Genomic DNA, 25,138 nt, shown 5'->3' on the forward strand with positions numbered 1-25,138 from the left:
GGGAACGGTGTCAACGGTTGTGCCGTGACTGACTGCGGTACCTCCTTCGAGATGAGGACAGTTGGTGACATCCGCCATGGGTCCTGTCAATATTCGCTCTGCGAAGACAGGCGGTGCGAGGAGTCCCGGTCGGACAGCACCCATTCAGACAGTCTGGCTGGCATCGAAGGTGATCCACATGGACTGAGACCTGAATGGTTACTGGGTGGTGCACAGCGTTGGGAACGTTCCCTCGACCGAGACCGGTACTGGGCTGGCGGCAAGTGCGGCAATCCTAGTGGCGGTTTGCATTAGCTGACATTAGTGGAGCTTCGGGCACTGGCATGGATGTGACATTCCTGGCTGCCTGGAGAGCTTCAGGCGCAGATGGCATCCAGACATCCAGAGAGGCCTGCTCCGAAGAGGCTGGGTTACTCTGCTCAACATGAGTCAGAGGCCTAGGGCCTGGTGGGGATCAAGGGCTACCTGAATGGGCCTAGCCTCTGTCCCAGACTTCCCTCAGTGCCGTTGCAAAGAGGGAGTCTTTCCAGTCCTCTTGGCATGCCCCATGGAAGGGGAGCGGTGCCAACTGGTCAATGGTACTGGAGGGTCTTCACGTACTGACGCCACAGTGCCGGGTACTGGTTCGGAGCGGTGTGCCAGAATCGGGACCAGCGCTGACTCCATCAGGATGGCCTGGAGCCTAATGTCCCGTTCTTTTTCAGTCCAGGGCCTGAACAACTTGCAGATCTTGCACCTTTTGCTGATATGGCTTTCTCCCAAGCAGCGCAGACAGTCCACATGTGGGTCACTCCTTGGCACAGAACACCTACAAGAGCCGAATGACTTAAATCCTGGGGGGTGAGGCATGCCCTGGCCTGCGCTCACTAACTAATTAAACTAACTGAAATAGCTAACTGACTACAGGTACTAATGAACAAACAAACAGTTCTGGGGACAAGCTGCAGCAAAACTGGAGCTGAGCAGTTCCAATGCACCTTCACTGGCGGCAAGAAGGAACTGAGGGTGTGGGGAAGCAAGCAGCTCCCCTTATACCGTGCCAGGCAGGCACCACTCCAGACAATGCAGTGGGGCGCGCCCCTCTATGGGTACTGCTAGGGGAAAAACTTCCAGCACTGTGCATGTGGTGAGCACGCACACCTATTGTGGAATACACATGAACAATCACTCCAAGGAGAACCTGCAGTTGGCCTCAATTATACCATTGCAGTTAATATACCATGGACGTAACAGGAAGTAAGTACCTTACTAGTTACTTCCTACTGACTAGTACACACAGTCACCATTTTTCCCTCAATTACACCAGGCCAAGCCTAATGCAGTTACACAGGTGTAAATGAGAAAAGAATTTGGACCACTGTCAAGAAAACACACACCAGATAGCTTTTGTGTCTCAGGATTTTAGATTCAGGTGATGCTTCCTTAGTTTTATTCATGAAGAGCAACTGGTTCATCCAACTAAGTCTGATTGCAAAGTCCAGCTCTGGGATTTTATGGACAACAGACTAGACTTGGATTGCTTTTCAATGAATGAAGCCCTCAGGTGGAACAAACAATTAACAGAGAACCTTGGGAACTGGATTCTCCTGTAACTCCTACCTGGATCAATCCACCCTTCCCGTCTTATTCCTACTTAGTAGATACTGTGCCTGAGACAGGACTGTGGTGTCAGTCTGAGTGGGCAGTTTTTAGAAATCACTAACCTGCTATAAAAAATTGTTGTGAGAAAGTCTTTCTTAAGCCATCACATTTTTTTCTGGCTTTCTTTCCCTCTCCGTCTGATGGATTTGTCAGTGACTGTATACACAAACAGAAGTTTTATATCCTACCTCTCTCTCGCTGCTGGCTGATGCCTTACAGCCCAGCAGTTGTGACACCATAATGACTCCTCTGGCAGTTAAATGTCAATATCAGAAGCACTGGACTGTGGCATCGCTGAACAAATCAGATAGCAGGGAGAAACTGAATATAAAGGAGACAGCTTCGGTTTATGAACAAATTATCTTAATAATCAGTTTGGTTAATAAAATAAATGCTCCTCGGAATAACCTGAAATTTGCATTATGAAATTTTAGAAAGTTACTACACTGCTAAATGTTGGCAGGGTCAGGCGCTAAGACCACAAATATTTGGAATTATTCTTTGGAGCCAATGTGCAGTTTCCACTCCAATTACCTCTGCTGTGGACCAACCATGAGCAATTGCTTCTACGGGTATGTCTACACTACCTGCCAGATCAGCAGGCAGCGATCAATCCAGTGGGGATCGATTTATCGCGTCTAGTCTAGATGTGATAAATCAACCTCCGAGCACTCTCCCGTCGACTCCTGTACTCCAGCGCGACGAGAGGTGCAGGCAGAGTTGATGGGAGAGCTACATTATTTACATAGCTAAAGTTGAGTAACTTATATTGATCCAGCTCCCTAGTGTAGACCGGGGCTAAGTTGCTATTTGCTACTTGCTGCAAACAGCTTCTGAGCAGTTTCTGAGCATTATTCCATACAATCACTATTCTAATCTGTTTCTTCTTTCTTTGCCTTATTATGGGAAGCTGAATGAATTTGCACATTTAGGAGTCTCTTCATTTATCCATGTTCAAGTGATTTTACATCTGTAACTCCCATTAGAGCTAAGGGCAATCACCCATGCAAATCCCTTTTGCTGCCATTTTAAAAGAGATCCCAATAGTAGCAATCTGGAAGGCTTGGAATGCAGACTAACAAAATTTTGATGCAAATTCCCTGGCTTGCGAGAGTAAGAACCAGGACTTACATTTGTTTACAAATTTTGTTCTTATCTATGGATAAGGTTTAATTACAAACAGAGAGAAATATTTCCCATGAGTTTACATGTCAGCTAGGACCACATCCTCTAAAGGAATAACTTTTGAGTGCCAATCATCACGCCTAACTATATGTAGTATTTTTTTCCCCCTGAGCAAGTAAGAGCGCTTCTTTGGTAATTAAATTTTTTTATCAATCTCAATAATCTCAAACCCAATTCTGAAATAAATAAATTCTAGTTAAAATCAGAGAGATTTGGGTGGGAGGGAAGCATTCAATCGGACAAGATAGACCCAGCACCATTTACAAGTGTAACCAAGCACAGAGTCGGATTCAAATGCAGTAAAAGAATTCTTTTGGAAAATATTGAGCATCCACCCTTTGAAAATAAGACCTCTTTAAGATGTCTCAAGTTGGACACCCAAAAGTAATGGAGGCATCCAAAATCACCGGTCACTTTTAAAAATCTTGGCCATACACATAGAAAGCTAAAAATCGACACTTATCTGAATACTTGTAAAACTGTTTAGTGAAGTGATGCAATGTCAATAAGAGGCCCCCTTCCAAGATATTGAAGGTATTATGGCAAGATTTTCCACTCCTGGCAACATCTGGCTTCTCAGTGAATTCCCCTAGCAATTATTTTGCTTTATTTCACTATATATATATATATACATATTAAATTAATCCAGTGCCTCATTAACTTTATGTAAAGTGAAAATGTATGGACCACATTAACACATCAATCAGTTCTTCACTTCTCCACATGATCCTTGAGTTCTTACAGCTCTGATTGCTTTCATTTATTTATGTGGAATGGCCATGGTTGCAGATTTGACATAGGATTTACACTGTTTTCAGACGTTAATAAGGAAAATTAGAAGTCAATTGTAGTGCTCAATGAGATACATTTATCTCTGGTGTATCTTCACTGAAGTCAGTGGAATTACACCAAGAATTAATTTCGCCTAGTTTAGTTTAGCTTGCTGAATATGGGAATTATAGAATCAGATGGAGTGCTTAGTGTGCATATTTACATTCCAGAACCAATAACTATTTTCCATCCCATAGCTCTTTCAATTCTGCATTGTTGCTAGAGCAAGGCAAACTACAGCCCAGAGGCCACATTCGGCCCTTCAGATGTTTTGATCTGGCAGGAAGCAGGGTCGCGGGCTTTCCCCGCTTTGCATGTGCCATGGCTCCCAGAAGCAGCGGCATGTCCCTCTCCAGCTCCTATGCATAGGGGCAGCCAGGGGGCTCTGCATGCTGCCCCTGCCTCAAGTGCCACCCCCGCCAATGGGCTCCCACCAATGGGAGCTGCAGGGATGGCGCCTGCAGAGAGGGCAGCGCACAGAGCTGTCTGGCTGCGCTTCCACGTAGGAGCTGGAGAGGGCACATGCCGCTGCTTCCGGGAGCTGCTTGAGGTAAGTGCCGCCCAGATCTGCACCCCTGACCCCCTCCTGTGCCCCAACCGCATGCCCCAGTCCTGATTCCCCTCCTGCCCTCCAAGCCCCTTGGTCCCAGCCTCGAGCACTCTCCTGCACCACCAACCCTTATCCCCAGCCCCACCCCAGAGCCTGCACCCCCAGCTGGAGCCCTCACCCTCTCCTACACCCCAACCCCCAATTTCATTCATGGCCCACCATACAATTTCCATACCCAGATGTGGTCCTCGGGCCAAAAAGTTTGCCCATCCCTGTGCTAGAGAAATGACAACATATTGAAAGGTTTGAGATATGCTTGCGTGGTCACTTATATTTTCTATAATGTTCCCCAGATTTTTATATATAACATTTCTCTAGATTTGGCCTTCAAACCTGTGAGCTCTTTTCACTTCAAACAGCGCCTTGCGGTAATTTCTGTCTGTTTTATGCTGAGATAAAACACACTTGGATAATTATTACCTCAACTGCATTACTAACTGACTCTGTCTCTCTCATCATCAGCATTATCTAATTGTGCTCAAATAATAAATCTTAAATCCATTGCCTTCTCTACTGTTCAGCTTGATTAAACATAAATGCTCCATAGCAACTAGGAAAGCCTGGCAGAAAGCATTATGGTTGCATTCTGTGTTTCTAGTGATAACAATTTCTAACCCTTCTCCCACTAGTGATCTGTCATTAGTTAATCGTTGTTTAAAATACAATAAAAGCAGGTCTGATGAACCTTTAAAAATGAGTCAGTTAGTCACATTATGATCCAAATTTTTCACCAAGTAAAGCACAGTCTGGGGTTGCCACCTCTCTTAATTAGACAAACACCACACAAACAAATTTGAATCTGACCTACAACTAGCTGTCTGAGCTCTGAGAACATTTTTTAGTCACGTCCTTTAAACCTAATACTTGAAAGATCAAGATTTTTTCTTAGCTTGGTTTTAATTTAGACAAGATCAAAACAAACAGGCTGCTCCATTGAGTAAATTTTACACTTCTCAATGTTCTCTCCCAAGCCAATCTTTTAAGAAGTTAGGGACCTCAAACTGGAGTGAATAATGAAGAGTGAAAACAATCTAACTGAAAAGAAAAAGGAGAAATGTTTGCAAATATACTAGACTGAGCAGAGATAGCAGATTAAACAGTGGAAGCTGCTTGTGACATGTTCTTGAACCCAGGGAAAGGTTTAGGCTGTGACAGACAGCTAGGGCCTGCAAGCACTCTGCAGAGGACACAGTAAAAGCATGAAAGCATGTACAAAAGAATGTTACAAGGAGAACAATAGTGACATCTCAGAACTGAGCCATGTATGAGTTCAGGTATAAGACGACCACTCTACAGACCTACAGTATAGCACAACCAAGCACATTCCTACAGAAGACAAAATGCACACGTTACAGAAAAAATATTAAAACAGGACTCTCTGGATAGCTAAGAAAGGTGGTGGTTCAGACAAGTATCTTGTTTGAACGGCATACATTTTTACCCTGTAAAGACCAATATATTTGAATCAGAAGTCACGACAAGCATTTAAATATTCAGCTAATGCCAGAGTAAAGAGCACAAGGGTCTTATGGTCATTTTTGTTGTGGTCAATCCCAAAAGGTTGTTTATATTCTTACCTATATGGAGTAGGGATTTGCTTTTCAAGAATGTATTAGACACTCCATTTTCTTTGTGCAGCAGTTTAAGTAAAGATATACTGAGGGCTAAAATTATTTAAACAATTATTGTATGTGAAATGCTTCTCAAGCAATGATGTTATCAATATAATTATGAAAATAGGGTGTAGTACTTTGCTTAGTCTCCTTTTGCTGGCTGGATGTCTGACTCTATGGCATCAGAACAAAAATACAGAGTCAAACAAAAAGTATTTTGAAAGAAATCTGAGATATTAGCAGCTAAAAAAAGTCAATATTCATAAATATTTTTAAAGTGTCTTGGTGAAAGAATAGCAGGTTAAAAAAAAAACCCAAAGTCTTTAGAACAGAAAGAACATTTCCTACAAATTATGCAATTTTAAGATACTGTAGGTCACATTTTGAGCCTCTATTATTTGAGAGTAGTTCATATTATTGAAGGGGAGACTTTTTGTTCCTTGCCACTTAAAGTGGGCTAAAATGTGCAAGGTAAATGATTTTCAAAGCTTTTAGGAGTAAAAACTCTAAAAGAGAAAAGAAAAAAGGTACAACATGAAGTCACTCTTATTCTTTTGACAATTATTATGATGCAAATAGCAAGATTGTAAACATCACCCATTTTCCCCACGGTCTGAGGAGTCTGTTCACCCTAGATATACATGTATAATTCTCTGTATTATATAGCAATTATGAATGCTCAGTGAAGTGAGAATAGACTCTGAATTACTACCTTTGTTCCTTTTTAAATCCTGTATTAATTGTAAAGTTAAATCTTATTAGAAAAAAAACACAGTTAAATAGAAATAAATCAACTTAGTGCCTTTATAGAGAAGTCAACCCTCAAATGAATGGATCTACTGACATCCCATACTTGGCACATCCCATAATACTGAGGTCTGTCACACTCCAGTAGATATCAAAGATCCTACTATACACAGTGTGTTATCACTCAAAGCGTTAAACTGCATTTTGCATTTTCTTCTTTGAACTTCTAAAGAACGTTATCTTTGCTAAGGTATATTAAAATCCAGATGGATCTTTATATTAGCTTGCCCAATTTATTAACCTGTTTATTTCTTGATAATTTTAACACTGCTGTAATGCAATGTAAAGGATTTTCACTTGCTATTTTAATTATTATGAAACTTTGGTGTCCTTACTACCGGTGACAAAATAGTTTTATTTTTAACGTCAGATTTTCTTTTTTTGAAAATGTAAGTTATATTCCTCACTTACAGAGATATTTGATTAATCTTGTCTGAAATTAGTTTGCATCTTGCAATTTCCTTGGAAACAAAAATTCCACACTCCAACAATAAACAAGTTCAGAATACATAAAACGAGGCAACACATTTTCCCAGTATTTTGCAAACTTGAATAAAGTTCTGCTCCCCACTCCCATGTACACACACACACAAATTCACAGCACTTCTAAACACCAAACAGGGAGACATTTGCAAAAAGACAATGCAAAAAAGCATTACCTTTGGAAAGAGGAAGAGAAGGAATCTTGTACTACAGAGATGGGAGTGGCTGATGGCGGTGTCATCTGACTGGATGTGTTTTGAGTAGCACTAGCAGGCTGATTGGCGGAAGCAACTGGCACACGAGCAGAGGCAGAGCTGGTAGACACTGGCGCATGCTCAACAGGGGTACTAATTAGAGTTAAATTAAATAAAACAAGAAGCATCTTAAAAGGTGTACGTTTACTGTGTAAAGGCACAAAACCCACTGTGTTTAACTCCAAAAGTTGCAAACAGAGTGGCAAGCTGGATAATTGGGGGCGGAGCACAGATATGGAAGGTCAAAAGCACATTTGTTAAGCTTTTTCTGTAGCTGAGTTAGGACTAAAATTAGGTTTAATGCTGAGTTCAGTAATGTTCTCATTTGGGTGAAATTCATCCCACCGCACATAAGGCCTTACTGCTCAATCCTGGTCCCACTGAAGTTAATGGGAAAAAAACTCCCAGCATGTGAGACTTAGGTGGTTGTGTAGAGGCCTGCCAAGAACCGTCAGTGCTAGGGTAAATTTCACTCACTTATGCATAATGTTAACTTCTGGATCAGAGATTACATTAGGTGGAAGCATTAAAAAAATTATATTGATGAAAGGAAACCAGTTGTACGATATTGTCATAGGCCTGAATAAACAGAATTGCTACAAGTTACTGCTGTTCTGGATGTTACTGAGCAGAAACTATTGGAGTGTAATCTCCTCAGTGCAATGTGTGGGGTGGTGCATTTCTAGGGAGCTAATTATGGCTCAGTCATTCTCTGCTCAGCACTTTCTTCATCCACCAAAAGTTTGAGTAGCAAGCCACGGCCCTGACATGCTCCTCACCACCCCCAACATTAGGGCTGAAAGAAGGGATGGAGCAGCATGTAAGTTTGCTATACCAGTCCAAAGCCTGCCAGGGAGATGAAGTTAGTTTCTGCTCCCTTTGTCACACAAGTGGAGCAGGAGCAGACCAGAGCAACGTATCTGCCCTTATCGGATTATAAAATAGGCTTATTGAAACCAAAACTACATCTAGTCTTCTTGTGTACAAAATATTGATTGTAACACTATATTTAGGTACTTCTGTGTCCCTCAGTACCATGATATCTGAACACCTCGCAATTGTTAATAGATTTTATCCTCACAACAACTCTGTGAGGTGAGGAAGTGTTATTCTATTTTACAGATGGGAAGTGGAGATTAACTGATTTACACAAGAAGTTTGTGGCTCATCTGGGGAATTGAACCTAAAGCTCCTGAGTTCCAGGCCATTGCCTATCGATTAGACCATAGCCCCTACCCAGCATGAATAGCACATGCTACATTCAGGAGGAACTCACCATGTCTTGTGCTGAAATGTTTTAATGACACATGTGAAAAACAGAAGGCAAACAGTGAATTTACTAGCCAGCTGTCAGAAAATGAAATAAACACACCTGAGTCATTTGGAACGATCCCATTTGAAAAGGAAACAAACAAAATTCAAAAGAAAGAAACAGGGGAAGGAAACAATTTTATATTTACAAAAAAAATCCCCATCTCTCTCTATATATATTGTATCTACCACTAGCTACAGAATGAATAAACTAGTGAAAATATCCACCACATTTACAATTTAAGCTTTCAAATTCTTCCACATAAATTTTCCAACCTTCATACACATATGAAAAACTCAGATCTAATCCTCATTGTTCTTGATGTCATATTTTAACATGCTGTGGATTCATCTGCCTCAGCCACTATCCAAATATATTATGTATTATTTAAAACATATAACACTGTATCTGTACAATGCCTTGGCTTCAGAGCTATGAATGCAATACCATGTTTACAGATAAAAGAAAACACAACGTATTTGACTGTCTCTGCAAGCAGTGTGTTAGCTGCATTTCCTCTTTTTGCAATGGATATCACACCAAAGCGGAGATACTCTACATTTTACTGTTATGTCTTAGGTCTGGCAAATTTGCATGGACTGAAATCATGCCTTAAACAAAATGGGATTTACTGTATGTTTTTTCTTAACAAGAAACACAAATGAGCAAGACAAAAAACCATCGGTGAAATTCTGTTCCCGCTATAGTCAATGGGAATTTTGCCACAGGCTTCATTGGGGTCAGCGTTTCACTCCATGGGTAATAAGCCTATCGTATGGTTATTCAATTTTTGTAGTGGATCTTTTTCAATGTGAGCTGAAACACATGCCCAATAATTAATCAAACAAAGGAACACTAAGAACTTATGTGGACATGTACCTGTGTGGGGGCAGGTTTGAGGTGGATGGGCATGTTACAGTAGATTTAATAAAACTGAACGCAAGCACATTAGACTACATTATAAGGACATCAAACAATAATGTTACATGTTTTTAAGGTTTCTTTACTTAGGCACTAGAAATCTAAAAGTCACAGAGGCCTGAATCCTTCTCCTGCAACTACAGATCACTAGGATATGCATTCATTATTCCAGAGAATAAGAAGATAGTTACACAAAGCATATATAAATAGCTCATTTAGCAATGTGATCTTGCTGCCTTTAACTTCTGCACTTTGGACCTAATACTTTGTTTACTTTTACCAGTAGAATCCAGAGTAACTTCACTGTCTTTACTGGAATGACTCCAGATTTTCCACAGTGTAATGATAGCAGAAACGGGTTGTTCCCTGTTTTATGAATGCTTGTAATTCTGTTGAACAATCAGTTGTTCTATTAACCCCTATAAAATCTTAGACTGGAAATACTGTCCCTATTAAAGGCAATGGGTGGTTGCCATTGACTTCACCAGAGCCAGGATTTCACCTTTTGTATCTATAGGAGGCACATCCCAAACACACCAAAGAGCAAGCTGTAGAAATATGTAGCAATTTAGCAAGTGTCTCTCTCTTTTTTTGCGTAGAAATAATAATGCTTAGCACATATACAATGTCTGCAGCTTGAAAGCTCTTTATGAACATTAACTCTTAGAACTCTTCTTTTTAGAAATGGAGAAACAAATCCAAAGGGAATTCTGCCCTCAGTTAATATATTCAACCCACTGAATGAGTGTAACTTGGAGCAGAATTCAGAGTAACCAAAAACAACCATGAGAATCAGTGGCAGAGCCAGGAGGTTCCTAGCAGTTCTTCAGATGTCTGCTGATTGACTAAGGATGAAGTAATGGTTTATAAAATGAAACAGCTACCGTATATCAAAGCATGAATAGTAATTTTATGAGTAAGTACCTTAAAGTGATTTACTGTTGTTTCCTTACTGGTTCTTCTCCAGTTCACTTTTAACCAACTCCTATTCCATCAGTCTTTACAGTATTGTATATTTTAAGGGGATAATCAAAGGAAATGTAAGTTCGTAAATAGCTCACTATTTTCTTAATAAACTATAAAATGAAATGTTCAGCATGGTAAAGTTATGTGGATGAATATACACACACATGTATGTATATTCTGTTAGCATTTTGATGATCACTCATGAGAAGGAACACAGTTCAGCAGAGGTTAAGCAGATGATAATGATTAACAACCATATTTAAAACACATACACAAACACACACAAACACTTAAAAATAAGTACAGATTACACTCCTTTACCTGAGAAGAGTCCTAGCCCTATGAAATTCTGGGTTTAAGAGTCTTGCAATAGTAACTGAAGAACGGGTTATTAATGCAGTAGTTAGTCTCTTTTAAGTAGTGCACAAAGTTGTTTTTGTTTCGGGTGCTCCAAAGAAATCTCTGGTAGGGTAAAGGATTGAAATTGTAGGGAAGATAAATCAAAATGAGCAGTCAAAGAACTAATAATCTCTTCTACTGTAGCATATATTAATGATGGAAGTGCTGGAGATTGCAGTTAGCGCAGAACACAACATGAATGTGTTTTGGACTTGCATTAGTAGAAAGAAGAGCTCTATTCAGATGCCAACAGCATCCATTCAATAGAATCAGCTGCTGTTTCTGTGGAGACGGTTCCTAGGTGGCTGTCACCTGTCTGCTGGTAGAGGAAGCTATTAAGAAAGTCACTTACAATGGGAAGCATATGAACTAAAAATTGGTGAAATTTATAGTACGTAGATATTTGCCTTTTAGGCAATGGGATTTTTCATATGAAAGAGTTAGAGAATGTTATTACAAAACCATACCAAAGCCACAAGCCAGATCAGTTATGGAGTTACATGTTGCAGTATACCTTTGATTATTGGATGAAGTAAGAGGGGCTTTCTGGCCAGTCCTGATGTAACTGGCTTCCCTTTGACTTGTACTCGTTCCAAACCTCACGGAACCCTGGGAGGCCACTGGCTTAGCTTTATCAATGTTGGCATCCATGGTGCGTGACTTAGGAGGATGCCAAATACTTGAGGTCACATACTGTGCCACATGATGAGAACCTGTAGGGCTAGGTAACAAAGATTAGAAGGGTGTATGTGCATGAGATATATTTTTAACCACATTACCAGTTGCTTAAATGAATATTAGGTCTTTCAGAGCTAGGAAGAGTACCAGCCAAAAAAGCAGCCAGTGCCTTTAAGTGAGAAGTGTTTTATTTGTTCCACTTAATTTTTTGAGATCCAAATGCTTACCATGTAATCAAACAAACAGGACATCATTTCAGAACACTCAAGGCTACTGCTCTGACGTAGGACTTAGTATTTCAATGCACTGGGAAAGGCCTTAAGGAAAAAGAGTGAGAAACTGCTGAACCTCAGCATTAAAAAAAGCCAGGTTAGCTCTTTGTTTGATGAAGAAGGCTTCAGTTTTCAGACTGACATCTTATTTGGGAAGAGATTTACATAAGCAAATCTCTAATGTCCTCTTATTTTATCCCCTAAGTCTCCTTTGATATCATTGCAGAGTTACATGTGAAATCACACCAATCTTCAATGCTGTACTAAAGACTATGGCCAGGAGTCATTCTGAGAACCAGGATAGAGATCTACAGGTTCATTACAGTCTTCTTTATCTTTCAGCTAAAACTGGAGACCACATTATTGACATCACAATATCAAAATAAGACCTAGCAGAAATGAGACACTGGAGACAATGGAGGCGAAGACATGTTACAACACAACCAAACATAAGTGACTCAGTAGATATAGTGCGACCCCAAAACCAGACAGGTGTCTGAAATTGTTCAAGATAGTCCAACAAAGAGAGATTTGCAGTTAAGTTTCAATGAAGCAACCCTGTAATCGTGTAGTCAGTCCTACACAAGCAATAGCAATAGACACTACCCTTCATTCTCTGCTTCTGTTATTTAATGTAGATGTGGTTGCTAATTATTTCATATATCAACTCCCTCCCCCTCTGTTCCATCTTATTGGTATGACCCAGTAAATTGCTGATTTTTTTTTTCCTTACTGGGAATCCCAGTCATGACTGGTCATGTTGTTAGTGGTGACAATCCTCACACTTACTCTGATTTTAATTCTCTGGAATACCTTTTCAAATACGGGTTATTTTAAAAGCAGACATAAAACCTTGTTGCGTGTGGAGTAATCAAGATATCAGAGGAAGGCACTGTCTTAAATCTTTCTTTCTATGCTCTGAACTTATAAAGAGTTGCTATGCTCTGATAAATAATGGCAGAGCTTCATCCTAGAAGTAGTTGCATTTCAATGTTCGTCGCTGAAGTTATTTTTATCTACAGCTACATAAATGTATATAATATAGATATACACATAGATAGACTATGAATTTTGTAAGTGCACTGGGATCTTTCAGGAGGAAAAGCACTATATAAATGCAAAGAAATACTAGATGTAGGAAGGATTAGTATCTTTTTAATCCATGATCAATAAAACTCAAGAATCAGATTTAGAACTGCTTTTAAAATGCCAAGAAGTTCAACTAATTTAGATTTTAAAAAACTGTGGAGAAGCTTAGACCACAACATGGGAATCTGATTAAAAATGGAAATGGTTCTTGAACTTCTGGACTGTTCACCTCAGCTGAACAATGACAATATTGAACTTCAAAAACATCGATCAAATGCTGCTTATTTTTCTGTTTTCTAAAATTAAAGGTAATGTGGTATATTTTGCACAATTCCAATATAGTCTGCCACCTGGCCAGGAATCTTTCAAATATCTATGTGAAAATGAACATCCCTAGCAAATTATCTGAGCTGAAACACCGTTATAATTCATCTGTTCAAAGAGTGCATACATCTGATATATTTTTAGATAAAAACTTTGTGTGGAAAGTCTGAGGGAAAAAGAATACACAGCCAACGTTACCTGTTTTCAGCTGCTGCAGCAACATTTTTCTTGCCACTGTGAAAGGAGGGGATACAGTATGAATAAAGCAAGTGCAAGTACCAGTGGTGGGGGAAGAAGGGAGAATAGCAGCAAAAGAAGGCAGCGTGAGGACAGATGTTTGGTTATCAAAAGCTTTTTAGAGTTATGTTCTAGATGTTTATGACTATTGTTGTTGTGAGAAATACCCTAGAATCATTTTTTTTTCTTTTTAAGAATTGGATAAAAAATGTGCTGGAACCCAGATGTGTGATTTTTTTAACAAGCTTTCTCTGTTAATTGTAGGCTATTTCGTAAAATGGAGGCTCAGCGACACAGTACAAATCAACCGTTCCGTGTATGTACAATATATCATCTCATGTATAGCTTTGGCTTCAATAATGGTCCTGTTTAAAAAATAACCCTTAAGTATCCCAGTAGAACATACTCATGTGCCAACTCCAGTTTGTGAAGACAATCATAGTCAGAGTTGGTTTGTCCCTTGGTAGCCAATGTTCTGAAGTGGTAGCCAGTCTTAGAGAAGATGTGCACTACCAGTATGTGCTCTATGTGAAGCTGTTGTTTTTTAATGGCTAACAGGGACTCCTACGAGATGGGCTGCATTACGTCTGGGCTCACTTAAAAATGTGTAAGAGGCAATTCATCCTGCCCAGACAGGCCCTAAGGGACAAAGCCTAGGATTATGCCTCCACAGTGTGGAGCTCAACTGGAGCTGAGCAACACAGTGAGGCTACATGCAACAGAGACTCTTGTCAGATTCGTCTTCTCCCCTCCCTACCAAGGCTTTACTCTCCTCCTCCCCCAAAAGTAACAAGTTCATGTTAGGAGACAACGAAGGAAGGGAAGGCATCTGGGGCATTCGACTCCAGCCCTGCTTTCCGCTCCATGGTCCTAGTGCTGGGGAAAGAGACAGCAGGTGGCACAGAGCCACTTGGAGGGGTGAGCTGGCAAGTGCCTTTATGAGGTGCCATTTTGAACTTGTAATACATGTAAGACTCCAATTTACTTTAATGTGTGTCACACAGGAGCTGAAGGACAAGACACTAAGGCCCAGTCTAACATCTATTTAAGTTAAATGAAGGATTCCCATTGAAGTCAATGGCAAGACACCCACAGATTTCAGTGGTACAGAATTAGGCCTTGGTCCTGCAAACACTTATACATGTGCTTAACTATAAGCTTCAGATTAGTTTCAGCACAGTCAATGAGACTATTTATATGAGTACAGTTAAGCATGTGTATAACCGTTAGAAGGACTTTAATCCTCCATCTTATAATTTTGAAACATAATTTTTCAACTTATTAAAATCTTTTAGGACCTGATTCAGGAAAGTACTTAAGAATAGGTTTACATCTATTCCTACTAAGTACTGTACTAAGTACAGTATATGCTTAAATGTCATCTCAAATAGGGATGCTTATTCTGGCACCTAAGAGTAAAAAAAGATGCAATGTATTTTTAAATCTACTAATTTGTTAGGCCAAGTCATTTTTCTACTTTGCTTATGGTATTTAAAAAGTTTCACTGAGTATTTCTGTATAAGATACTTATTACCATTGATTATATATTGTTTGACTGTTTCTAATCTGGATATAGGTTTTTTAATAATACAATACTAATTAAGAAGCCATTTGCTTTCAAAGGTACTTGGTAGAAAGATAAAGTATGATTCCTCTTATAGCCACAGTGAGTCGGCCCTGACTGAATCCCTTAGGACAACAGAAATCCCTGATAGCAGCTGCTGAATTTTCATTTTCCGAGGAGGAAGTGTGCTAGTGAAGGAGGTTTCCCCTCTAGGAAGTGGTGTGTGTGTGTTGGTTGTTGTTGGTTCCGTTTTTTATTTTGCTGAAGGGAAGGTGGATAACATAGTAGAGATAGAAGAGCCATTCCCTTCTCTCCATAAGGTGGGCTAGTATTAGTCACTGCTGTGCATGTATGTTATATATAAATATACTAAGCTAGACCCTTAACAGGTGCAACTCAGTGGAGTGCCACTGAAGTCATATGAACTACTCTAATTTACAGCTGTGGGTCTGGCTCATTGTATTTGTGTTGTCTCTCCTTTTTCTCTTTCTCACAATATTTCCTAAACTCAAAAGTGTATGAGTCCAAGGAAGCTTTCAAAACCCACAATGACAGAAATCAAGCAGAACAAGTCTGTCTGCCTTTAATAAGGATGTCATAGTGCTCAGAATGGAAGATACTGGCTTAAAACTGAATCCCCAAGAAATGTGAAGCTGGATCAGTTCACCTCTCTAGAGTGATGACAAACCAAACACTAGCTCTACAGATGACCAAGTTGTGAGTTCACTGGAATGTAATATATCAAGTAGCCAGGCTGAAAAAGGGGTGGAGGGGATATGTTAGAGATTTAGTCTGTGGAAAGAAAAGAAGTGTTAAAATAATATACCAACAACCAAAGTCATGCAAGAATATTAAAAAACAAACTCATAGTGTGAAAAATCTGAAGCATGATTTATTTCCAATATAGCAAAATGGGTTATAAAAAAAAATGCATAGTCCAGACCAAAAGACAAGCAATTGGGATAAGGCTTCTAGTAGCATTAGGCCACTGCAGTTATGGTTAACTTGATTCATCCTCTCCTGCTACAGCAGAGGTGGGCGAAATCCTGGCTGAATTGAAGCTAATGGCAATACTCCCAATGACTTCACTGGGGTCAGCACGTCACCCTAACTCTTTCACTGACTGTGCAAGTGTAGGGCACTGCTTAATGATGGTGGCAGGGGAGTTCTGATAGTTAAAGGAGAGAGAGGTATGGAACCATTATAATAAACACAATTCAACAGAACAAAGCAGGAGAAAAGGAACTGATTTAGAGCAGAGAGAAAAGAGACAAAACAAACTCAAATGCACACAACACATTTTCATCAGGGACAACTCCGTAGTTGACTCAGCTGAACTGGAATTTGGAATTGGAACAACTCTGTAGTTGACTCAGCTATTGGTATAGAGTATTGACAGAGGGTTTTGAAGATTAAACGGACCAAACCCTAACCCTTTCCACTATGTGAATGTTGAACTTAATTTGCTTTCTAAAACCACTGTACTTATTGCATTTAATGGGTCAAATTCATCCCTACTACAAGCTCAGTAAAGTCAGTGGAACTACATCACGGAAGAATTTGATCGAATGATATTTAAACTATTTTTGTATTGTGATTATACAGGCTGATCATACAAATATGATTATAGAGGTGGAGAGTAGCTTTGGGCTATCAGGGAGAGATTCAAACCTGGGCTTTCTTCAGTCCTTGTTGTCCCCCACACAGGTGAACCAGCTTTAGATAGCAGGGCCTTGTATAATGTCCCCGCTACTAAAATGGTGGCAACTTCCACAGACTTCAGTAGGAGCTTCATATGTGCATCAGAGAACATATTTGTCCATTCCACTGTTAGTCTCAGTTACACAGTGCAGTATATAGTTGAAATTAGGAGACGATTGATAATACAATGCATGAAATGATCATGAAGACAGACCAAGTGAACTGAAATAAGACTTTTAAAAACCAGGGGTCGGCAACCTTTCAGCAGTGGTGTGCCAAGTCTTCATGTATACACTCTAATTTAAGGCTTCGCGTGCCAGTAATACATTTTAACGTAAGCCGTAGGTTGCTGACCCCTGCACTAAACTATCAAGCTTAAGAATTTTAATAAATTAGGTAACAAAATGCAACACACGTTTGCCATACACATTTACAAAAACACACTTGTTACCTTCTGTCGAATGCCAAAAGGCTCTGAACTTTAGAGAGCTTTAATAAGGATTTTAGAGAATCTGAACAGCATACAGTACAGTTTACAGTTGTGTTTTTCACTTAGAAACCAAATGTAAGAGATTGTTAAACCAGCACTCAAGTTAAGCACATTTTCCACTCACTCCTAAAAAGAGAATGCTAGACTTTCTCCAGAATTAACAAAACTAATTCCTCTAAAATCACGCAGATACAGAGAGGACAGATTAGAAAATAAAAGAAATAAATTTTGGAATAAAGAAAAAAATTGTGGGTCATTCTGCAGTTCTCATTCCTGCTTTGCTATCTTTATTCTGGGTTCAGCTCCCTAACTCAGAACCCACCTGTGCTGCTGTATTAGAGTTCGTCTAATTTTGCCATCCTGCACTTTGAACTGTATGCTGAGGCTTGATCTACACCGGTAACTTATGTTGGTATAACTACATCACTCAGGGATGTGGAAAATCCACACCCCTTAGCATAGACCTCTCATGCCTCTCCATGTGTGTGACCTCTCCTTGGCTTGTACCCAGCCTGGGGCCACCATGCTTTCCCCGCCCCAAGAGTTACCTGCGGGGAGTGGGAGGCCTCTGTCCTATGCAGCACAGCAGCTGCCTGAGAAAGAGTCTGGCTGGGGAGGTGGTGCTGATGATGGACTGTTCCCCATTCAGGCCTGGCTGCTGGGGACAGGGGCTGAGCAAGCCAGAAACATGCCAGGGGAGTGTGTGCTCTGGCTCGCTTGGCCCTTGTCTCTGGCAGCCAGGCTTAGGCTGGGGGATGGCTCTCCGCCACCTCCCCAGCTAGGCTCTCTCTCAGGCCAGCCACCGTACTACACAGAGCAGTGACCCAGACCGGCAGCATAAGTGGCTGGTCCCACCCCTTCCGCTCCCCACCTGGGCCCAGCTGCCAGGGACAGGGGCCGAGCATGCCAGGAGGCAAGCACAGCAGGAGAAGGACAGAGACCCTTTCCCTCTCCCCCAGCAGGCCAGGCAGAAATCTGGGGGGCACTTGACATACACACACTCACATACCCAGATTCCCCTTTACGCATCACCTATGCCCCTGAGTGACGCAGATACACTGACTTAACTCCTGGTGTAGATAGCGCTATGTTGATGGGAGGGCTTCATAGTTACTGCCTCTCAGAGAAGGTAATTACCTGCGTTGACAGGAAAAGCCCTCCCATTTGTGTGGGTAGCATCTTCACTGAAGCGCTACAACAGTGCTGTTGCAGCCTTGTAAGTGTAGACAAGCCCTTGGCTTCCACTGGCTTCAATGGGAGCAAGAGTGGGCCTATTACAGATAAAAAAAAAAATCCAGTGAACAGTTCTTTTAAAAACAAAAAAAGTTTGGATTTAAACTTTCCCCTGGAGTGTTTACAACTGGAACTCTGTGCGGGAGTGTGAGACACTATCAGTGAAAGGGAAACTAACTAGTCCACATTGTTTAAGTTGAATGAAGTGCAAAAGGTCCACTAGCCCAATACAGTAAATGGTGAAATGTGAATTAGGATTCTTTAAAAAGTCTTTAGTCTGTAATAATCTAAAGTAGTATAAGCAACTTGAGTGAAGACATTCCAACTTAAAAATATTATTTTAAATCTGAAAATGTTCCTTTAAATATCTCAGCACCATTTAATTCAATATGGTATGTGATTAAGTGGCTATTTCTTCATATCTAGGCATTTTAAATTCAGCTGAAGGGCTCTTTCCCTCATTGTTACAAGCTCAGAGATCAGGCACCTTATACATAGTAAAGGCCTGATTATGCAAGGTGCTGAAGGCTTCCTAGGAGGCCTTCATGTTTTCTCTCTGTAGGTACTTTTAGGGTGCTATCAGTGTAATATCTGAGTGCTACATAAACATTACTGAATTTATCCTCACAGCATTCCTGTGCAGTAGGGAAGTAATATTTCTGTATAACAGAGGAAGAATTGAAGTGGAAAGAGATTAAGGACCCAATTTTCAGAGGTGCTGAGTACCTGCATCTCTTATAGACTCCAACTGGAGGTGTTGGTGCTCAGCAACTCTGAAAATTAGGCCCTGAGTAATTTGCTTTTTGTTACACAGAAAGTCTGTGGCAAGGGTATTTAGGGATCTGGGGCAAAAAAAATAGTTGGGGATTGGTCCTGCTTTGAGCAGGGGGTTGGACTAGATGACCTCCTGAGGCCCCTTCCAACCCTGATATTCTATGATTCTAAGGCTAGAAACTGAATCAAGCTGTTCTGAATCCCAATCCAGTATTTTAAAATAACCCCCATCTTTGAAGTCAGTGAGGATTGAGGATTGTGAGATTGGACCTAAACAGAGAGTATGCGAAAGGGGAAAGAATATGAGAGGGCTATAGCTAGTCCTTTATCAGTATTCTGCTCTATGACCATTAAGTAGTCTTCTGTCCTACCAGCCAGAGCACAGGCTGAGGTGCTTGGTTTGAAGATAAAAGATATGAAAAGTACAATTGATAAATTACCAGGTTCTACATTTCTAGCAATTAAAGGTTCTATCTTCCCGTTGATAAGCGGGATGTTTATGGGCATTACATACATAAATCCCATATCAATAAATGGAAATACAGACTATGCTAGATGTTTGCTGAAAATCTGGTCCTTAATAAATTTCCTATGTTGTTCCTTTATATAGCAACGAAGAGTCCTGTGGCACCTTATAGACTAACAGACGTATTGGAGATTAGTCCATAAGGTGCCATAGGACTCTTTGTCGCTTTTTACAGATCCAGACTAACACGGCTACCCCTCTGTTCCTTTATATAGTTTATTTATCCTTTATTGTTTTCTTATTTTATCATAAATATATTTGTCTGCAACTTAGAGTTCCTTTTCAGAAATAACAATACAAGAATTGTCTGTGAATATTTGGTGGAAGTTAGGAAGAAACTTTCCCTGTGGGCAAGTTATTTCATCATTGCCTACCAGACGATTTCTTGTACCTTCCTCTAAAGTATCTGGTACTGGGCACAATCAGGGACAGGATACTGGGCTAGACTGGACCTGTGTTCTGATCTAATGTGGTTGTTCCTATGTCTGAGTAGCGATTGTTCCATGACACCATGTGCACAAAACCACAAAGAAGTGCTAATGTTTATCCCTATATTTCTTGATGTTGTATTATTGTAACTGCAATTATTCATTAACTTAACAACAAAGATAGCAGAAAACATGAAGGAAAAAACAGGAGAGGATAAAAGGTTGAAAGTTACAGTGATCAACATGCTGGTTTAGTTTATGACTTTAGTGATCAGAAAATGGGGGGAGGAGGAAAGCCAGCATGTCTCTTTCTCAGCCACTGCAGTTAAGAGAGTAGAGCAACCTACTCTAAAACTGATTGCAGTTTATCCTGCCAGTAAGTCTGCTTGCAAGTCTACCTTAGGGAAATAGTGGTCTCTTAGAAAGCATTCTGGTTAGCGCAGCCTGAGCCAACACAGAAGAGGAAAAGATTACTATACATTAGGTGAAGAACATAGCAATCAATTCTGTATTTGCTCAATAGCCAAGACTGAAATAAATTAAAGCAACCGTCATGTGTGTTTTTGGTGCCATTCATAAATATGCTGTAGTGTTAGGACACAGCCATGTAACAGGTCTAGAATTGTTGGAAGAGATGCGATTGCATAATAAGTATAAGATACAGCCTGAAATTCCTTTCCAAGATTTATATATACATATTCTGCATGCAAGTATATGTGTCCTAACTTATATTTGAAAGCATTTGGTATCAGGCAGGTTTTGAGCACTAATTCAGTATATCTTATCAGGTTACTTTAGTAAGCAGTTTTGCTTGCAAATTTATGAATAAGAGTAGGAGTTTGAAATATGCCCAGAATGCATTTCAGAGAAGCAAAGAAATTCACTTCAGAAAGCTCTCCTTTTTATCCACCCATCAGATATAGAAGAAGTATAAGGCTCCAATCCTGCAATTGGATCTGCTTGAGTGGCTACTTCCAGCCTTGGGTGAGTCACAGAGATCTGCTACTGTGGATCCAATTGCAGGATCAGGGCCTTAGTTTTACACTAGTGACAGCTGCAGATAAATGAGAGACAATGTTCAAATCTAGAGAACGCATAATTGGACCCAATTCCCCTCTCACCACGACTCCATTGACTCCTGATTTACATCAGTGTCAGAGGGAAAAGAATCAGTTCCAATAAGTCTTAGTGATGAGTGATAATTTTTTAAAAATAAATGGACACGAATAAAAAGTTCTAAAGTACTTTATAACTTCTTTGCTCATTATTGGCCTAAATTTCATGCTCTGCCTCAGATAATTTTCAATTTCCCCAATTTCTAAATCAAAAACTGGTATGGATTAGAACAGGGGTTTTCAAATTCCTTCATGACACAGATCACATTTAATATAGAGATTGTTTTGTGAATTCTCTTACTTTTCCTCCCTTCCATTTGTAATTGCATGATATTCCTATAGCAACTACAGCAATTACTTGGAAAAGATTAGGAAACTATTTTAGCTGTCTTTAATGCAATTTAGCAGCTAAATTTAGCAGAGTAATGAAGAGGAGTCAGTACTATATGATCAGGCATCTCTCCATGCACTACTAGCCAATGCTCTGTGAACCACTCATTCTCCACAGAGCACAGTTTGAAAAGCTCTGGATTAGATATGCTTGATGTAATGCTTAGTACATTCAAGAACTAATTCTCCCTTACCATACCTAGGGCAACACAAGCATTCAGACAATCCACAGAGAAATGCAGTATTGCTACAGTGAGATCTTTGTTAGCTACTAACATCAATGGAAGGACACAAACATGCACCCACACACAAAAAACTTGCACTTGAGAGACAAATGAAAATTAAACTAAAACTACAGTCCATGAAGGGAAGGATCAGTGGTAAACAGGAGAATGTAGAAGACAAAGACAGGTGAAGAACAGTCTTTTCTTTTCCAATGCAGTTCAATCCACAGATGTAATAGTGGACCTAGAGCTATGACGAGGTTTGTTGGCTTACATGTGCTCCCCTCTACAGACTGTTTTGAAGATGGGTTTACTCTTTTTGTTAACCTTGTATGGATTCCTAATTTTAAATGAATATTAATTGGACAGATTTTACAAATAAACATCAACACTGTCCTGGATCATGCCATCTTTCCAGGAGGGGTGGCATGGAAACAAGTGGCCATAAATTCATTGTTCCCACAAAACTACCAGACTAACAGTTTGTGGTGCCACTTTGCCACCAGCTTTGGTCTAGTTTCCTTCTCTGACATCAGCCAGATTTCCACATTAACCAGAAACAATCAAGGTTATTCACTATCCTTAGGTCACTGGAACTCTTACGTGTGTCAAAGGGTGAGAGGGGACGGCACAAGATAAAAATGACAAAATTCTCATTATTTCCTGATTCTACTTAGGTACCCTGCACGATGGAGTTAGTTACACAGCTGGCTTTGTTTTTGTGAGACCCTCTGTGAAATAAGACATGGCTCCAACAAAGGATTTCAGTAGTCTACATAGCATATTCATGGGTGGGAAGATTTGGCAATTGGGCAGGGTTAGAGGGTGCTAACAATTGGAGATTTTAGCAAATGAGAAAAGGGGATCAAGGTACTTGTCTTGATTTGGGTGTGTCGAAGGCTCTTATGAGCTTAAACGGGACACAGGTTCTTACGACTGAGAGTGGGATTTGGGTATATTCATTTTCAAGTATGGGGCTGGAAAATGTGATAGAACATTGAGAAGGGGTGGTCTTGAGTGCCTGACCAATGAGGGCACCACAGCCAGATATTCAATATATTCATAGAGTTAGTACTGGTTGTTAACACATCAAATTCTAGCTTGTAATGTTTACAAGCAAAATTGTGTGCATGACACCCAGGTAGTTGCTGAAACTACAGTGACAGGTCCCAGTCAGTGAGTGACACAGCTATACTGACTTAACTCCACTGTACTTATTGCATTTAATTGGTCAAATTCATCCCTACTGCAAGCTCAGTAAAGTCAGTTGAACTACATCACGGAAGAATTTGATTGAATGAGAATTAAATTATCTCTTGTAGGAACCCCAGTTTGAGTATGCTATAATGTCTCACGTCTGCTATCTTTGCATGAAGAATTCAGACGCAGTTCTAATATAGAATTATTTGAATTTCCAGCAGTGCTAAAATGGTCCCTACATACCCATCCCTCCTTACTGAACAAATACAATCCCAACTTGTCTCACACACAGTGCCTGAGAAACCATGTTTTAGAGAAAGTTGCCTCTTCACTGATTCACTATATAGCAAAAGCTTAAAATCCTTCCCACATAGGCAGGGTGTGAGAAGGGGCAAGTAAGGAAAGTAGCCCCAGAGCATCTCTCTTGTCATCCATTCATGCAGAAAGCATGAGAGGTCAAGTTCTTAAGCCTGGTTTCTTACAAACACACACTTGCCATACCAGCATGCACTGCATGCAGTCAGTATTCCTGCTGCAAGCCTAGTCACTGGAAGAGGGTAAGAGAGAGAGCATCTGAGTAGAGGGCAAAGCAAGGGTATTTAGGAAACAGATTAGTTGGGATCAAACAGGCTTAGATCACAGCAGAAAATGAGCATTTCCCTGTGTCATAACCAGACAAGCAGATTTACCTGAAAGGCCTTTTGGTTTTGATTTCCTAGTGGCACCATCTTGGCTGTATCTTCATTAAATGTTTATAAACATTGGGCTTTTTTGGGCAAGACTGCTGGGATATCATTGCCCACATGCTACATTTTGTCTTCTTATTTGGGTTGGGGGCTCTTTACAAAACAATCCTTTGAAGCTAGCCTCCTGCATTGTCACCAACATTCCTCCACTGAACAAAACAATCACGTTTAAGACTACAGTATACCCTAAAGACAGACAGATACATCTGCAAGGTACTATGAACTAAGAAAATCTGCATAAATTAGTGATGAAGCCCAACCAGGCTAGAGCTGGCCTTAATCACAAGGCTAGTCGCTTTATGATGCCCCCTGCAAATTCTCATCAATTCTCTGTCCATTACTTTCTCGAGCAGTGGGACTGAGTAAGAAGGCAACTCCTGGCCTAACTTCTCCACTTCAGAGTGGAACCTAATTCCCAATCACAAGGAAAAAGCAGAAGATCTGTTAATGACATAAAACTGCTTTAGCTTGACTTTTCTGGCTTTTGTAATTGGATTTTGATGGTTTGTGACACAATCTAAACATTAATTGAAGTGCAGATTTTTATTTTTTTTGTAAGGAATTTTCTTTTAAAATAAATTGGTAAAAGAAAAATACAGAAATAATTTTATTTGGTTTCCAAATGGTTTTATGAATATGACCCATCGTTTGGGTCTGCTAAAATGGGACTGAACAAAACATTAGAATATGTGCTATATGAAATAATGCTGCATTAGTAATGGGGGATGGATTATGTTCAGTAATAGATCTTTATCATCTCTGATTTCTAGGATTGCATTTCAATCCTTAGAAGACTTACATTTTTCCACAAAATTTTACATGAACACTATACAAACAATTAAAGAATTGAATGCTGATAGATTTAAATATTATTTAGTTTATGTTTTCTGCATGTTTTCCAGGGAAGAGGAGGACAACTATTTCTAGTGGCCCTCGACTCACTAACTGGTTGCATGTGTTGCGTCCCCTGAATCTGGCTCTGGCTCTGGTAATTAAGCAGTTCGTATGTGCATTTAAGAAGAACTAGAGGAGACCAACCCCTTCTTTCAGTTACTGTTATGATACATTATATGTCTCATTTTTCTGATTATTCAAAAATCTACAAAGACTGAGAATTATGTTTAG

General features: G+C 40.1%; 1 protein-coding gene across 7 annotated transcripts in view; it reads right to left on the reverse strand.

The window, feature by feature from the left end:
• Positions 1–25,138, reverse strand: part of LDB3 (LIM domain binding 3) — a 211,061-nt gene that overhangs the window by 43,711 nt on the left and 142,212 nt on the right. For 3 of the 7 annotated variants that reach the window (XM_050958590.1, XM_050958589.1, XM_050958591.1), the window contains 3 exons: positions 13,584–13,619; positions 11,537–11,743; positions 7,347–7,517 (listed from right to left, as the gene is read on the reverse strand). The exons of 1 other annotated variant lie outside the window; for it this stretch is intronic. In XM_050958590.1, the coding sequence (XP_050814547.1) occupies positions 7,347–7,517; positions 11,537–11,743; positions 13,584–13,619 (414 nt within the window). The remainder of the gene's footprint in view (positions 1–7,346; positions 7,518–11,536; positions 11,744–13,583; positions 13,620–25,138) is intronic. 3 more of the 7 variants (XM_050958593.1, XM_050958592.1, XM_050958594.1) reach the window with 3 other exon arrangements.

The sequence above is a fragment of the Gopherus flavomarginatus genome, chromosome 6 (genome assembly GCF_025201925.1).
Source record: "Gopherus flavomarginatus isolate rGopFla2 chromosome 6, rGopFla2.mat.asm, whole genome shotgun sequence".
Lineage (NCBI taxonomy): Eukaryota > Metazoa > Chordata > Testudines > Testudinidae > Gopherus > Gopherus flavomarginatus.